This window comes from Rhinoraja longicauda, chromosome 36 (genome assembly GCF_053455715.1).
Source record: "Rhinoraja longicauda isolate Sanriku21f chromosome 36, sRhiLon1.1, whole genome shotgun sequence".
Taxonomy (NCBI): Eukaryota; Metazoa; Chordata; class Chondrichthyes; order Rajiformes; family Arhynchobatidae; genus Rhinoraja; species Rhinoraja longicauda.
The window spans coordinates 2375382-2392146 of NC_135988.1; the positions used below are offsets into that span (position 1 = coordinate 2375382).

At 50.8% G+C, this 16765-nt stretch overlaps 1 protein-coding gene across 1 annotated transcript in view; it reads left to right on the top strand.

Moving 5' to 3' along the window:
• The window catches only part of LOC144610253 (scavenger receptor cysteine-rich domain-containing protein DMBT1-like), a 41509-nt gene extending 38157 nt beyond the window's left edge, over positions 1–3352 (top strand). The window contains exons 12-16 of the mRNA XM_078428843.1: positions 365–481; positions 1222–1329; positions 2024–2134; positions 2277–2408; positions 2854–3352. Coding sequence (XP_078284969.1) covers positions 365–481; positions 1222–1329; positions 2024–2134; positions 2277–2408; positions 2854–3065 — 680 coding nt within the window. The 3' untranslated portion in view covers positions 3066–3352. The remainder of the gene's footprint in view (positions 1–364; positions 482–1221; positions 1330–2023; positions 2135–2276; positions 2409–2853) is intronic.
• Positions 3353–16765: the final 13413 nt, after the last annotated feature.

Below are 16765 nucleotides of genomic sequence, written 5' to 3' on the forward strand. Positions count from 1 at the left end.
TAACGTATTCTTGAACCGGCAATCGTTCCAAATCCAGAACCGTGAGTGGAAATATGAGTGGAAATCAAAATAACTTGCTTCGGGCTAGTTTGCCCTCCCTGCCATGAGATATCACGTGGCCTGTATCCAATGGGGACCACTGCAGGGGATAGTACTGCTAAACGAGGCCTGAATGAAAATTAGTCTTTTTATTGGTTTCCACTCACCTGTTAATCCGCTGCAATGCCCCAGAGGATTATTGGGAAAATTCATGGCGAAGGAAGATGCACAATCAGAGGTTAAAATTAATCAAAGCTCGCTGCACCTGCTTTAACTATGGAGCTATAACGTATGTTTTGAAGTTATTCTTGAATTTGTATTTCAGTGTTGGGGAATAAGATGCCCTCTATGATTGTTGTCGCCTGCATAACCCTTGGAATCCTCCTCATCTGTGAATTACTCGCACTGATGCTGATAACACGGAGACGGGCAGCAAAAAGAGGTGAGGGGCAACTTGACACAATTATTGTTCCAGATAGTATCTCATAAGTCAATGAGACTCCGGTTCCAACCAGTTTTCCCAATGTTCTTGCATTATTAAATGTGTATTTTGTAACTCTTTAAGCAGTTCTATTGGAACTGTCCATTTGTAGTAACAGAATGGACAGGTTAATTGTTGGATGGCTGCTCGATTGTTCACGTGAACGTCGTTCATATATCTGTCCAACATTTGGCTCGTTTCACTTCTGCGGATCCGCTGCATAACCTTGAGCATTCTGATTAGATTCTATTCATCACATCGAGATGTCGCACTTTCCTCGCGTTTAATGAACTAAGACATCCTTATTCCCCATCTCTTAACATTCATTTGATGCAACACAATCCTTATCTATCACTTCCTAAATTGACAAACCTGCGAAACTTTCATTTCCTCGTCACACTGCTGCTATCTACAAATACCTAATATCGCCACCAGAATGTAATCAGCGCCAGCGTGAGGGAGTAGATATCAGGAACTGTTCCCACTGTGCTTTCGATGTTCCTGGTGTTAATATTAATAGCTCGTTTTTGCAATAAGACATTAGTCCGTGCAGCGGGACTCTTCCATGTTTATGCTCATCAACACTTTCCCTTAATTGACAACACGTTACCATTTTGCATCTTGTTCACAAAGGTTTACCTGTAACTGTTAAATTCACGTCTTGCATGTCAGTAAGTTAAACCCAACTGTGTCCCCGGCAGGTGCAGGTATTAGTGGCAGGGGCTCACCGATCGGCTTTTACCAGGCAATTTATGAAGAGATTGAGGATATTCCCGCTGGCAAGAGTTTCAGTCAGACACATGATTCAGGTGGGTATTTGCACCTGGCATCCACTTTTCAAAGCATAAATATCGCCTCAATTCCAACAATTGCATTAATGATCAATTAGTAAAAAGAAAACAAAAGAACAACATATACATCAAGCAATAAAAACAATCTGATGGAGGATCTCAGCGGGTCAGGCAGAATCTATGATGGGAAATGGGCAGCAGAGCTTTCGTGTCGGGACCCTTCTTCAGGAGGACCACGGGGGAGGGAGATCATTGGAAGAAGTGAGGGGAAGAGGTGGGGCAAGATCTGAGAAATGACAGGTAGATCTATATGGGAAGGGTTTAATGTGCAGATAAGTTCATTTGGTGGAGAAGAGTGGAGGTCGTCACGAAGGCTGGAGGTGATAAACTACAAATGGAGGTCAAAGGGCGGCAGAAGGTCGAATCTGAAGAGAAAGAAACGTGCAAGTCAAATATGGAACCATTGAGTGGGATGGTGGGGATTTGGGGAAAAAGGGATGAAAAGAGTGGACCCGGTGCGGGTTGGGATTGGTGATCAGCTGGTTGAGAATGTGGGGGAGAAGAAAGGGAATGAGAGACGAAGGGTGGCCGCAGTGGAAAGAAAGAGTGTTTGAGGGTGCCTGGGATGATCAGAGGAGGGGGGGGGGGTGGGAGTGTTCACGTGAAATTGGAGAATTTAATAACTCTCGCTTGCGCTTGTGTTGAATTCTAGACTCTGGTTCCAATGAATCCATCAGTCACCTCGAATATTACACCAGCGTCCCTCTGGATGGGTCTCTTCTTGCACAAGAATCTCCAGAAGGAAACTCCTCCAGTGTTCGCGGTTGGTACAACTTTTGCTTTTTCAGTTTCTCTTATTTTATTTTATTTTGCCTGTGATCAGAAACGAACATCGAAATGTGCGCGAACATGTCCGCCGAGGAATGAGTGGGACCTGTCTCATTCTGGCTCATGCTTCCTCCTAGACCTGGTTCCGGACGCCCATGACGATGCCGAGAGTGAAACCATTGCTTCTCCGGGCTGTCTGTTCCGGATGGGCGCTGGCGACGATGACCTTCTGAAGATCACAGCTGCCGGCGGTGATGTCGACAATGACGGTGAGTTCAGTCTCTTCCAATCCTCTTTGTGGAAAAACATTCCGCAGATTGTATTTTTTTATTTTCACTTCCGTACTTAAAAGGTTTCCTGAAACAAAAACAAAAACAATGTTCCGAGAAAGTGGCCCACGGGCAGTTCTGTCCTCACTCCAACAAGGTGCCACTGCCGACTGTAATGTGGACAACACGACTATCTGATATTGCATGTTCATGTCGGCTTTTGTTTACCTTATACTGTGTTGTGAACCTGCACTTGAATGGCGGGGATAAACAGAACCCATTTCCAGTCACAGTGCGCCAACAGTCCTTTCACAAAACATAATTATGTACAATCCGCACTGATGATTATTCCGATGTCGCTGTTCTTCCATAATTGGACAAACCTCGCCGTGCGATGCCTTCTCTCACGCACTGAGGTTCCTGTCATTCTGTATCACTCCCACAGAGCGGACTTCGCAGATTGTCACTGATCCTGCATTCCCGCCTGCCGGCTCTACAAACAGCAACGACAAACTTCACTGCGGCACATTCACAGTCCCAGCCCTTGCAGCACCCATTGGCATCGATGGCTCGTTTCCATCTTACATCAGAGCCATGAAGGCAGTAATGAAAACGTTTCATTGTTTGCTTCCACTGTCTGTATCCCGACACCAGTGATGTGCGGATGAGGAGTTGTGTAATTCGCGTGGATTTCCCACCGAATGAAAAATGACATAGTTTATATATCAGTGATACTAAATCGGATTAAAGTTATCAGGGAGAAAATTCCATATATTTGCGTTGAAATGAGAACATTGTTACTTTTAAATTGCCTGCACATTATTTCATGACGCCCAGTATCGATTAATGGTCAGGAGAGTAATACTTTCGGTGTGATTACACTGTGCATCTCTAATTAAGAGACTAAAACAAATTAATGGGGATAATATTATCCCCACTATTTGTATTTAATTCCATTCTGCATTTTACCCGTCCCAATGTTTTAACTTGTTTTTTTCCCCAGATACGTTGTTCCAACGCGAGTCTTGAAGTGATGAAAAAAGTTCTGTGTTTGATCGGACAGCACATGCCTCTTACCTTTCCAGCAACATGAACAAGCAAATCTCCACTGCATTGTCTTCACTCGCTGTATTATCGCAAACACTGCATTATCGATATTGATTTGCTTTCAGATCAATGCGCTTGATGTTTGTCCGAAAGCTTGCATGAAAACATCTTTATTCAGCTTAATGCGCGCGTGCAGGAATTTGACTGGATAAATATTTCTGTGGAAGAGAGATCAAAGTGACATTCTTTAAATGATAAACTAATTATCGGAAGTTCTTTTTTTTGTGCCTATTTTTCATATCCTGTATAAATGCCTAAGAGAGTGCGGGAAATTAACTTAATGCAATCTCGATTTTGCCGAGCCTTACATTGCTTTGGTTATGGTCAGTAATATATTTTTTTCATTCCGTGTTTAATGGACATACCCGGAAAACAATAAATATTTCAGAGGATGTTTGATGGTGTTCTTATTTTGTCCGAAAACCAGTGTCCGTCTCGGACACACTGAAACAACAGCCATTAATTAGATTGCTTGTAATCTTAAAGTGAGAGCGAAAGATGCAGCCTAAAAACCCATAAACATAGTTCTGGCACTAGATATTTAGCAGCAGCAGAGTAGAGTCTGAAGAAGGGCCTCGACCCGAGACGTCACCCATTCCTTCCCTCCAGAGATGCTGCCTGTCCCACTGCGTTACTCCAGCTTCTTGTGTCTATCTTTACACTGCCAGAGTTGGAAGTATACATTGCGGAAGTGATCGCAACTTCAGCTCCCATCAGCACATGCAGATATCAGAAGTGAAATTAGAAATTCGTGAACCGCTCGCCAAATGGTCATAAAAAGGATAGAGAAAGCGAGAAAACTGTAAAGTCAGGAGGCACAAGAGACTTGCAAATGCTGGAAACCAGCAAATAAATAGTGCAGGAGGATCTCAGCGGGCCAGTCAGCATCTGTGGAGAGAAATGGATAATGCTTTCTCTTCGGGACTCCATTCAGACAGATGTAGGGGATGAGGAGCTGGAAACGAGAGGTCGGGACGGTGGAAAGACTGCACAGTGACAGGCGAGGGGGTAATTGGGGAAATATGCTAGAGGTGAAATGGAGACAAATGGGTGCCAGATAAGGAGAAGGGGGATGAAGTGTAAAGACGCAGGGTGGGAAGGCGTCTGGCGTTAGGAATGTGGGGCAATAAAAGGGAAATGTGTGGTCGGAGTAAAGAGGGGTGGACAATATGAGACAGGAGAGGAGCGTACGCGGTGGTGGGGATGGTGGGACCACGTTGTGCTATCCCGAGGGTGGGGGGGGCTCAGGTATTTCACTAGAAATTAGAGAATTCAATGTTCCTGCATTGGCTGGTAGGCTGTCCAAGCGGAAGATTAGGTGCTGGTCTAACAGTTTGCGCGTGTTCTCCCTCTAGCCCCGGAGGAGCCTGAGAACAGAAACACCATGAGAGGAATGGGAAGGGATGTTAAAATAGTCTCAACCGGGAGCTCTAGCTAATCCTTGCAAATAGAGCGGGTTTACGTACACTTTCTGATCTGCTAAGTGGTTTAGGGGAAGTGTCAGCTTGTGGTTCTGAATGAGTCAAGTTCAGGATCATTAACCTTTGTCTCCACTTTCTTTGGAGAGTCTGATCTTACATCTGAACTTGGAATAATACCAAAGTCTGACAGATCTGCTCGGTCTATGCTCTGCTCTCGTACCGGTTCATCCCTTGTGGGGGTCGTCTGGATGATGTGCACACTTTTAACACGTCCTCCAATTTCTACCAAGTAGCTCCCGGTACCACACACTTCACCTACTGTCCCCACTTCCCATTTATTTACTTTGTAAGAGGGTTGGGAACACGAACCTGATCTATACATCCCCCCTCCCCTGACATCAGTCTGAAGAAGGGTCTCAACCCGAAACGTCACCCATTCCTTCTCTCCAAAGATGCTGCCTGACCCGCTGAGTTACTCCAGCATTTTGTGTTGATGTCGGCGGCCTCCTGCGGTCTGTCGTACAGGTTGCTGCTGTCCTCTGTTGGGCAAACGTGGTAAAGCAGTTTGGTTCACAGACAGCAAAATACTTAACCATTTTTTAAAGACTTTCAATTTTCCCACAATAACCACCTGGACAGTTAAATACAATTGTCCAGTTGAAATTCCTCCAGGTCAATGTCCTTCAGACTGAAAGTAGGGGCTGGGGGTTTCTGTGGTGTTTTCTTTCTTCCTTGGGGTTATTGGTGAAACCACATGGTGAAACCAAAATGTATAAAAATACCCTTTAATAAAATCTGCCAGTGTGCACTTTAACCGAATGTGATTTTTTTTCTATTACAAATCTCAAAATGTGCAGTACAGAGGCAAATAAATAAATGATGGATGGATCTTTGTCCCAAACATTATGGAGGGCACTGTATGTTCGTTCTCTTGTTGGTAAGTTCAAGGGAAAATGCTAGAATGGAATTAAGGAACGGGACAGGAGGAAATCACAAATGGAAGGGAATGGAAATATCCAGCAATCTGTGTGCTTGGGTGGTGAGGGAGAAGAAATGAGATAAAGGCCAGCTCATGATGCGTGGCAGCTTGATGTTTGTGAGCATTTAATTAGTTGGGTTTGTGGACACCTGTACAAAAACAATATTTACAGACCTGTGAGTAAATGAATATATTCTGAATTGCTGATTCACTGCTAATGTTGCTTTACACTTCGTTATCCTTGCCTGCAGTGAGCAGTCACATCCAGTTAAAGCAGGCTGCTGCATTCTAATGTAGCCAGAGTTGAACGAGTCAAAGGTGATATGATTTGCAATGGTGATTATTTAAGATGATGTTTAAGAAATCGGGTAAATCGTAGTACCTAATCTTCCTCTTGTCGGCGCCTCCAGCCCACTCCAGTCGGTCGCACAGCTCCGCTCCGCTACACCCAGCCCCGCTCCAGCCACCGACTCGCAACTCTCGTCGCCGACCCGGATGGGACCAAAGTATTTTTGGATGGGACTGCGACTGGCACTGCGCCCGCCCGCACCCTCCCTCCCTCCCGTCGCGCTGTCCGCCGGGAAATGTAGTCCGTAACCTTTCTCCCGGCGACCACTCACGCGTGCCTCTAACTACAACCCCGACATGCCGCAATAAATGCCGCCCGCCCTCCACACGACCATTGACAACGCAGCTCCCCCCCCCCCCCCCCCAAAATCATCCCGCGGGCTGGATTGGACCCCTTCGCGGGCAGGTACTTTGACACCCCTGCAAGTGTAAATCAATGGTCCAAAACTTCACAAAAAGTTATTATTAGATCAATATCAATGTTGGTTATCTTTAATCAGCTACATCAAATATTCTCGTAGGTACAGTTGGATGTAAGATGACAACTGATGGATAATTAATGTCACAGAGGTGTGAATACAGATTTAATACAAACTGTTAACCAAAACTGTTTAATGCTTTGAACCTACTGTGTAAATGCTGCTAGAGAATCATTTATTCTTGGAGCCTTAGCTGAAACTGAGTGTTAATGCATTGAGCCACCCACGTTCAAATTTTATCCATGTTCACATTGTATATCACCTGTCCTGTAAAATAAATGCACAGAACTACAGGTTTACAGAATGCATCTGTTGCTGAAATATGATCTTGCTGAGATAAAATTTTGCTGCATCTCACATAATATCAATATAGCCAACATCTTTTCTGGTGGTAATAATTTTATAAACCACCATCTAGTGTGATGTTGGGAGCTTGAAAACAGAGCATTTAAAGTAGATAGCGCACTCTGGTGGTGATTTGTGGAAGGCAGTTTGGTTCAGGAATTGCAATGCTGACAGAGTGTGAACGAAAAGAGTTTCTTTGTGAGGAACAGCAACCTGTTGATTGGGTAGCTGTTTAGCCTGTTGTTTTATATTAGAATGAATTGGAAAAACATGAAGAATAAGAAAGAATCGAAGTGCCAGAAATCAAAACAAAACGTAGATAGCGTGAAGGGCGATGAAAGCAAATATCTCATGTAACAACTTGACCTGGGAAAACCAAGGAAGATGCAAATAAATCAAGTTGCAGATAGAGTCAGAGAGTAATTCAACGTGGAAAAGGCCCTTCTTCAGCCCAACTTGCCCACACCGGCCAAAATGTCCCAGCTTGACTTGTCCCACCTGCCCGTGTTTGGCCTATATCCCTCTCAATCTGTCCTATCCATGTACCTGTCTAACTATTTCTTAAATATTGCGATGATCCCTGTCTCATCTACCTCCTCTGGCAGCTTGTTCCATACACCTACCACCCTTTGTGTGAAAAAGTTACCCCTCAGATTCCTATTAAATCTGCTCCCTTAAACACCTTAAACACGTGTTCTCTGGTCCTCGATTCCCCTACTCTGAGCAAAAGACTCTGTGCATCTACCCAATCTATACCCCTCATGATTTTACACACCTCTATAAGATCACCCCGCATCCTCCTGCACTGCAAGGAATAGAGTCCCATCCTGCTCAACCTCTCCCTGTAGCTCAGACCTTCAAGTCCTGGATACATCCTTGTAAATCTTCTCTGTACCATTTCTAGCTTTAGAACATCTTTCCTATAACAAGGAGCCCAGAACTGAACACTATACTCTAAATGCAGCCTCACAAACGCAACATGATCTCCCAACATACAGTATACTCAATAGGTAGACACAAAATGCTGGAGTAACTCAGCGGGTCGGGCAGCATTTCTGGAGAGAAGGAATGGGTGATGTTTCGGGTCGAATCCCTTCTTCAGACTGATGTTAGGGGGGGGGCGGGACAAAGAAAGGGAACATCAGGGGAATGTAGGATGGCATTAAGAAGGCACTAGGACTAGTCCAGAGCAAGACAGCCTCCCTCAAACCCTCCACTGGGGAAGTAATCACAGACAAATGCCAACAGATGGAGAGATGGGTGGAACACTACTCTGACCTCTATTCAAGAGAGAACACTGTGCCCTCCTCAGCCCTTGCTGCCATCGAGAGACCATGGATGAGTTAGATGGAGAGCCGATGGTAGAAGAGCTCAGCAAGGCCATTGACAGCCTGGCCTCAGGCATGGCCCCAGGCAGCGACGGGATTCCCCCTGACCTGATCAAGCACTGCAAGACTACTTTACTGCTTCCTCTGCATGAAGTCCTCTGCCAGTGCTGGCAAGAAGGAGCTGTACCACAGGGCATGAGGGATGCTACGATCATTACCCTCTACAAGAACAAGGGCGAGAGAAGTGACTGCAACAACTACAGAGGCATCTCCCTCCTCAACATTGTCGGCAAGGTCTTTGCTGGGGTCATCTTGATCCGCCTGCAGAAGCTTGCAGAACGTGTCTACCCAGAGTCACAGTGCGGTTTCCGAGCTTGAAGGTCAACAGTAGACATGGTCTTCTCCCTTCGCCTGCTCCAGGAGAAGTGCAGAGAACAGCGGATGCCCCTGTATATTGCTTTCATTGACCTCACCAAGGCGTTCGACTTCGTCAGCAGAGATGGCCTATTCAAGGCTCTCCCAAAGATCGGCTGCCCACCAAAACTGCAGAGCATGATAGAATCCTTCCACGTCAACACGAAGGGGACAGTGCAGTTCAATGGAGCCCTTCGTCATCCGCAGTGACGTCAAACAAGGCTGCGTCCTCACTTCCACAATCTTTGGGATTTTCTTCGCTCTGCTCCTGAAACATGCCTTCAGCAACAGAGGGGATCTACCTGCGTACTAGATCAGACGGCAGGCTCTTCAACCTTACCCGCCTCAGAGCCAAGATAAAAATATGTGAAGCTCTCATCAGAGACATGTTGTTCTCCGATGACACAGCAGTTGTGTCCCACACCCAGCAGGAACTACAGTCCATGATGGACCGCTTCTATCGGGCTTGCAAGGACTTTGGGCTGACCATCAGCCTGAAGAAGACGAACGTCCTGGGACAGGATACAGAACAGCCTGTCATCACCATCGACGACTACGAACTCGATGCCATCCATCAGTTCACATACCTCGGCTCCACCATCACCAACAACCTCTCCTTGGACACAGAGATTGACAAGAGGATCGGGAAGGCAGCTACAACTCTCGCTCGCCTCACAACTCGAGTGTGAACCAATCCAAAGCTGACAGTGAAGACAAAGATAGCAGTCTACAAAGCCTGTGTCAACAGCGCGCTGCTGTGCGGCAGTGAGACATGGACTACATACACCAGACTGGAGAGAAGACTCAACACCTTCCACCTTAGAAGCATCCGCCGTATCCTGGGTATATCCTGGCAAGACAGAGTGTCCAACGTCGAGATTTTGTCTGGCGCTGGCCTTCCGAGTGTGTACACTCTACTCAGGCAGCGCAGGCTGCGGTGGCTGGGCCATGTCCACCGCATGGAGGACGGCCGTATTCCAAAAGACATCCTCTATGGAGAGCTGACATCTGGGAGGAGAACCATCGGCCGCCCCCAGCTACGTTACAAGGATGTCTGCAAGAGAGATTTCAAGGCGCTCCACATCGATGTGGAGTCCTGGGAGAGCCTTGCAGCTGACCGCACGAGGTGGAAAGGTACACTGAACCAACATCTCAAAATGGGGGAAGGGAAACTGATGAACGCAGCGGCAGACAAGCGGGCACGCAGAAAGGAGCACAGCAACTTCAACAGACCAGATACCACACACAAATGTGACCTTTGCGACAGAGACTGTCACTCCCGCATTGGTCTCTTCAGCCACAAGCGACGCTGCTCTAGCCGAGATGTGGAGCAAGCAGCCAACTAGGATGCATCACCCATGGTCAGCCATAACCAAGGGGGCCTAAGATGTTAAATATAATACAAAATAAACTGCTGGAGGACCTCAGCATGTCAAACATCATCTATGGAGCCAAAGGGGTAGCTGATGTTTTGGGTCGATATCCTGCATTAATACTGAGAATGTCGAGAGATAGTTGACATTTAATATGGTATTGTGGCGGCACCCGGGGGCTAGGCCACTCCCTTGGTCATTCCACTCGGCACTCAGTGGACGGGAGGGATTAGGTCACTTCCTGGGTCAGTCCCCTTTGGTCAGGTGGTCTGGGACTATAAAGGGTTTGGGTGTGTCGACTCACTTGAGTCTTGAGTGCGGTGTTTGATACTACAGGTAATACAGTTATTAAAGTTATTGATTACTCACCTGGCGTCTGGCCTGATTACCGCGGTGACCGCACCCACTACACTGGTGACCCCGACTTTCCCTCGCAAGTCGCGATGGACCAGAACCTGCAACTACCCGACTCTTCCAGTCAACCACAACCACAACCACAACCACAACCGTTTTTGGACCTTCCCGCGGACCCTGCCGCCCGCGCCGCTATCCACGCCGTGTCGGTGTGGCTGCCTCCATTGTGGACCGAGGACCCCGACTTCTGGTTTGACCAGGCCGAGGCACAGTTCGCCCTGCGGGGGATAACTGCCGACGCCACCAAATACTTTCACGTGGTCAGCGCCCTCGACCCGGCCACCGCGCGCCTGGTCCGACCCTTCCTCCGCGACCCCCCGGCAACCGATAAATACGTGGCCCTTAAAGCCTTCCTCCGTGAGCAGTTCGGCCTCTGCGAGGCTGAGCGGGCAACCCGGATCCTCCGAATGCCGCCCCTGGGTGACCGCCGCCCGTCGGTACTACTGGCCGACATGCAGGCACTGCTAGGCGACTACGAGCCCGGGTTCCTTTTTAAGCATGTTTACCTGATGCTGCTGCCGTCCGACCTCCGCCAGCAGCTCCTCGACGCCCCGTTCCCCAACATGCAGGCGTTGGGCAGGCGCGCTGATCAGCTCATGATGGCCCGTCACCTGGCCCTCGACGCGTTGGAAGTCCAGCCAACGGCCGACGACTACCCGCAGGTAGGAGCCTCGATCGCCCGCATTACCACCGCTCCCCGACAGCCTTCCCGACGGTATCCGGCTTCAGCAGCTCACCCAGCCGGCGGCGCGTCTTTTTCGCACGGCCCGCCTGCAGTTCCCCCACCCGCCACCGGAGGTCGCGGGTGGTCGGACCCAGGGGTCGCGCGCAGCCTGCCGCCAGTTCCTCCATACGCCACCGGAGGTCGCTGGTGGTCAGATCGGCCCGCACAGCCGCCCGTTTTCACGGAACCCAGCAGAGGGGGCTGGTGCTATTTCCATCGGCGGTGGGGCCCTTCGGCCCGTCAATGCCGGCAGCCCTGTTCGTTCCCGGGAAACGCAGAGGCCGGCCGTCACTGATTGCTTCGGCGGCCGGCCAGATTCATCGTGTGTTTGCGTGGGATCGCCGCTCCGGGGCCCGTTTCCTCGTAGACACCGGGGCGGAGGTGAGTGTTGTTCCCCCTTCGCAGGCTGACCTCCGTAGTGGTAACCGCGGTCCCCTCCTCGCCGCAGCCAACGGGACCACAATCCGGTCATATGGTGTGCGCACGATCTCCCTCAACTTCGGGGCGAGCAGCTTCTCGTGGCAATTTGTGATCGCGGATGTGTCCCAGCCACTGTTGGGTGCAGATTTCCTACGGGCACATTCCCTGCTCGTGGACGTTAAGCGGCAGCGTTTGGTGCACTCCGTCACTCTGCAGCCAATTTTCCTCCGCTTGGGCGACCCGGTCGTGCGTCCTGATGGGCCCCTGTCGTCCGTGGACGCTGCGTTCTCACGGATTCTGGCCGAATTCCCCGATATTCTGGACCCCCAGTTCCACTCCGCCGCCCCAAAGCATGGGGTGGTGCATCATATAACAACTACTGGCCCGCCCTTGTACGCCCGGGCACGGCGTCTTCCACCGGACAAGCTCCGTCTCGCTCGGGAGGAGTTCCGCCTTATGGAGTCACTGGGGATCGTGCGCCGTTCAGACAGCCCGTGGGCGTCCCCGCTACATATGGTCCCCAAGGCAGACGGTGGTTGGCGTCCTTGCGGAGATTACCGCCGGCTTAACGATGCCACAATCGCTGACAGGTATCCGGTCCCTCACATCCAGGATTTTAATGCCCACCTGGCTGGGGCCACGGTATTTTCCAAGGTCGACCTGGTGCGTGGCTATAACCAAATTCCAGTCCACCCCGACGACGTCCCCAAGACAGCAATCGTGACGCCATTTGGCCTATTTGAATTCCTCCGCATGCCGTTCGGACTCAAGAACGCTGCGCAAGCCTTCCAGCGACTTATGGACTGCGTGTGCCGCGGGTTGGAATTCGTCTTCGTATACCTGGACGACATATTGGTGGCGAGCCGCTCGAGACAGGAGCATGCTGCCCATCTCCGCCAGCTATGCCAGCGCCTTAGCGATCATGGGCTGGCCATCAACATCACCAAATGCCGTTTCGGGGTGGCATCCATCGAATTCCTCGGCCACCACGTGACCACGCACGGTGCGCTGCCGCTCCCCAACAAGGTGGACGCGGTGCGCCAGTTTCCACGCCCGACCACCGTGAAGGGCCTCCAGGAGTTCGTGGGAATGGTGGCCTTTTACCACCGATTTGTGCCATCTGCAGCCCGGATCATGCGCCCGCTTTTCCATCTCATGGCGGGCAAGCGCAGGGAGGTCGAATGGACCGACGATGCGGTGGCGGCGTTCCAACACGCCAAGGAAGCCCTGGCTGCGGCCACGATGCTCGTGCATCCACGGGTTGATGCACCAACCAGCCTGACGGTCGACGCTTCAGAAGTAGCGGTTGGGGCGGTGCTCGAACAGCACACGGATGGGTGTTGGAAGCCTCTGGCCTTCTTCAGTAGGCACCTCAGCGGCGCACAGCGGAACTACAGTGCCTTTGACCGCGAGCTCCTTGCCCTTTACCTTGCGGTCCGCCACTTCCGCTATTTTCTCGAGGGGCGGACTTTCACCGCGTACACGGACCACAAGCCCCTTACTTTCGCTTTCGCCAAGGTGTCCGACCCGTGGTCAGCTCGCCAGCAGCGGCAGCTGGCTTACATCTCAGAATTTACTACCTCCATCCGTTTCATCGGGGGTAAAGACAACCGGGTGGCCGACGCCTTGTCTCGACCCGCGGTCCACGCCGTCCTGCAAGTGGCTGATGGGATCGACTACTCAGCCCTGGCGGCGGCCCAGCTGTCCGATAACGAGATGTCCGCCTACCGTACCGCCGTTTCGGGCCTCAGGTTGGAGGACGTTCCCTGTGGCACTGTGGGCGCGACACTGCTGTGCGATGTGTCCACCGGGCAGCCACGCCCAATCGTGCCTGTTGCCTGGCGACGCCGGGTGTTCGAGGTGCTCCACGGGCTGTCCCACCCTTCCATTCGGGCAACAACGACCCTCGTGGCTTCCCGTTTCGTTTGGCACGGGTTACGCAAGCAGGTTGGGCATTGGGTGCGCACCTGCATCCCGTGCCAAACCTCAAAGGTACAGCGGCATGTGCGTGCGCCGCTCCAGGAGTTCCCCGTCCCTCGCCACCGTTTTGACCACATCCATGTGGACATCGTGGGGCCGCTGCCGCCTTCTCGGGGTTTCACCTACCTCCTGACAATGGTGGACCGTTTCACGCGGTGGCCGGAGGCAGTTCCACTGCCGGACACGTGTGCCTCTACTTGTGCCCGTGCCTTGGCGGCAAATTGGATTGCCAGATTTGGGGTTCCGCTCCATATTACGTCCGACAGGGGGCCACAATTCACCTCCGAGCTGTGGTCATCCATGGCCCAACTGCTGGGGGTTAACCTGCACCGCACCACAGCGTACCATCCGCAGGCGAACGGCCTGGTGGAGCGTTTCCACCGCCAGCTCAAGGCCGCTCTGAAGGCCAGGCTCGTTGGCCCGGACTGGGTTGACGCGTTGCCGTGGGTTTTACTGGGTGTCCGCACCGCCCCCAAGGAGGACTTGGCCACCTCCTCGGCGGAATTGGTTTACGGGGCTCCGTTGACGGTGCCCGGAGAGTTCGTTCCCCCCGCCCAGGGTCAGGCAGAACAGCCCTCAGCCGCCCTACAACGCCTTCGGGAGACGGTGGGCTCGCTGGCGCCAGTGCCGACGTCTCGCCACGGTTCGGTGCGGTCACATGTCCCTTCCGCCCTGCAGGACTGTCCTTTTGTGTTCCTGCGTCGGGATGCCCACCGGCCACCCCTTCAGCGGCCTTATGAGGGACCGTTCAAAGTGCTTGAGCGGGGCTCTGCCACCTTCGTGTTGGACATGGGGGGTCGTCCTGAGACGGTCTCTCTTTCACGGCTGAAGCCGGCGCATGTGGACATTAGCCAGCCGGTGCTACTGGCGCAGCCTCGCCCTCGGGGTCGTCCCGCGTCCCGGCCCTTACCCCCGAAGTTCCCGCGGGTGCCTTCCCCTGGCGGGGTGGTTCTGCTTCCTGCGCCCGCCGTGGCGCGCACACGGGCTGGCCGTTTCATCCGTCCCCCTGTCCGTTTCGTGCCTTCGGTTCTTGGGGGGGGGGTCCTGTGGCGGCACCCGGGGGCTAGGCCACTCCCTTGGTCATTCCACTCGGCACTCAGTGGACGGGAGGGATTAGGTCACTTCCTGGGTCAGTCCCCTTTGGTCAGGTGGTCTGGGACTATAAAGGGTTTGGGTGTGTCGACTCACTTGAGTCTTGAGTGCGGTGTTTGATACTACAGGTAATAAAGTTATTAAAGTTATTGATTACTCACCTGGCGTCTGGCCTGATTACCGCGGTGACCGCACCCACTACAGTATCTCTTTAAATTTATTCCCTAAAATTCCTTGAGTCATATAAGAAATCTTTGTTTCATTTGTGTGACACCATCAGATGTAAACTGAAAATGTTGCTATCTGAGTTCTGTGATGGTCTGTAGGTAAATAGTGAAATAACCTGGTGTTTCATGAAATATGAAAGTGAATGCATTTAAATGACTAATTGTTTCCTGTCCCGGACCCAGCACATTGATACAACCATAAAGAACACCCATTAACGCCTCTACTTCCTAAAAAGATTGTGGAGATCCGGCATATCGATGAATACGCTCTTGAACTGTTAAGGAGAGGAAGTGGTTGTTCTCCTCTTCGCAGAGTATGAATTTGCAAAGAGGGTCTGGTGAACAGGGAGGGGCGCAGTGCTGCCGGAGTTCACTGGAGCGCCGCTCCGGCACCTCTGTAAAATAAAGCCAAAATAAACAGTGTGGAATTTAACAGCGGCCGCTGTTAGGATGAGGGGGGATCTTATCGAAACATATAAGATTATTAAGGGGTTGGTCACGTTAGAGGCAGGAAACATGTTCCCAATGTTGGGGGAGTCCAGAACAAGATGCCACAGTTTAAGAATAAGGGGTGGGCCATTTAGAACTGAGATGAGGAAAAACTTTTTCAGTCAGTGTTGTGAATCTGTGGAATTCTCTGCCTCAGAAGGCAGTGGAGGCCAATTCTCTGAATGCATTTAAGAGAGAGCTAGATAGAGTTCTTAAGGATAGCGGAGTTAGGGGGTATGGGGAGAAGGCAGGAACGGGGTACTGATTGAGAATGATCAGCCATGATCACATTGAATGGCGGTGCTGGCTCGAAGGGCCGAATGGCCTCCTCCTGCACCTATTGTCTATTGTCACTCGTGACAGCTCCGGCACATAAAAAATCAGCACTGCAACACTGCTGGTGAACCAGGCAAAAATCCTTGCCATGGTTCATCCCCCACAGTTCTGATTTGTGGGCTGTTCCCATTGATGTTCCCAGACAGGCATCCAATGCTGCTGAAATTCCATCAACTCTCTTTGGTCTGCCCAAAACTCCCAGCACAGCGATTTGTTCATCAGGGAATGTTGCCGACTGGCCCATTTCAAGCTTCTTATATCATATCATATATCATATCATATATATACAGCCGGAAACAGGCCTTTTCGGCCCTCCAAGTCCGTGCCGCCCAGCGATCCCCGTACATTAACACTATCCTACACCCACTAGGGACAATTTTTACATTTTTTTTAAACATTTACCCAGCCAATTAACCTACATACCTGTACGTCTTTGGAGTGTGGGAGGAAACCGAAGATCTCGGAGAAAACCCACGCAGGTCACGGGGAGAACGTACAAACTCCTTACAGTGCAGCACCCGTAGTCAGGATCGAACCTGAGTCTCCGGCGCTGCATTCGCTGTAAAGCAGCAACTCTACCGCTGCGCTACCGTGCCGCCCTTGCTGAGCGATGCACTGAAGCTTGGTGCAGCCAACACCAAGGCTCTGTGGGGGAGGACCACTTTCCAGGATCGTTTCACTGTTGGGTATGGAAGGGCAGAACACAGTGGGGATACCCCTCAAACTGAGGAAGGGAGATCACCTCAAGAGACCAACGGTGTAATGTTCAAAGACAGAAAGATCACTGAGCATGGCACCATTGAATGGACAGACACTGAGAATATATGAAGAATTTTCGCACAATTTTTCTGTTGTATACATTTTTTATTCTGAATAAAGTT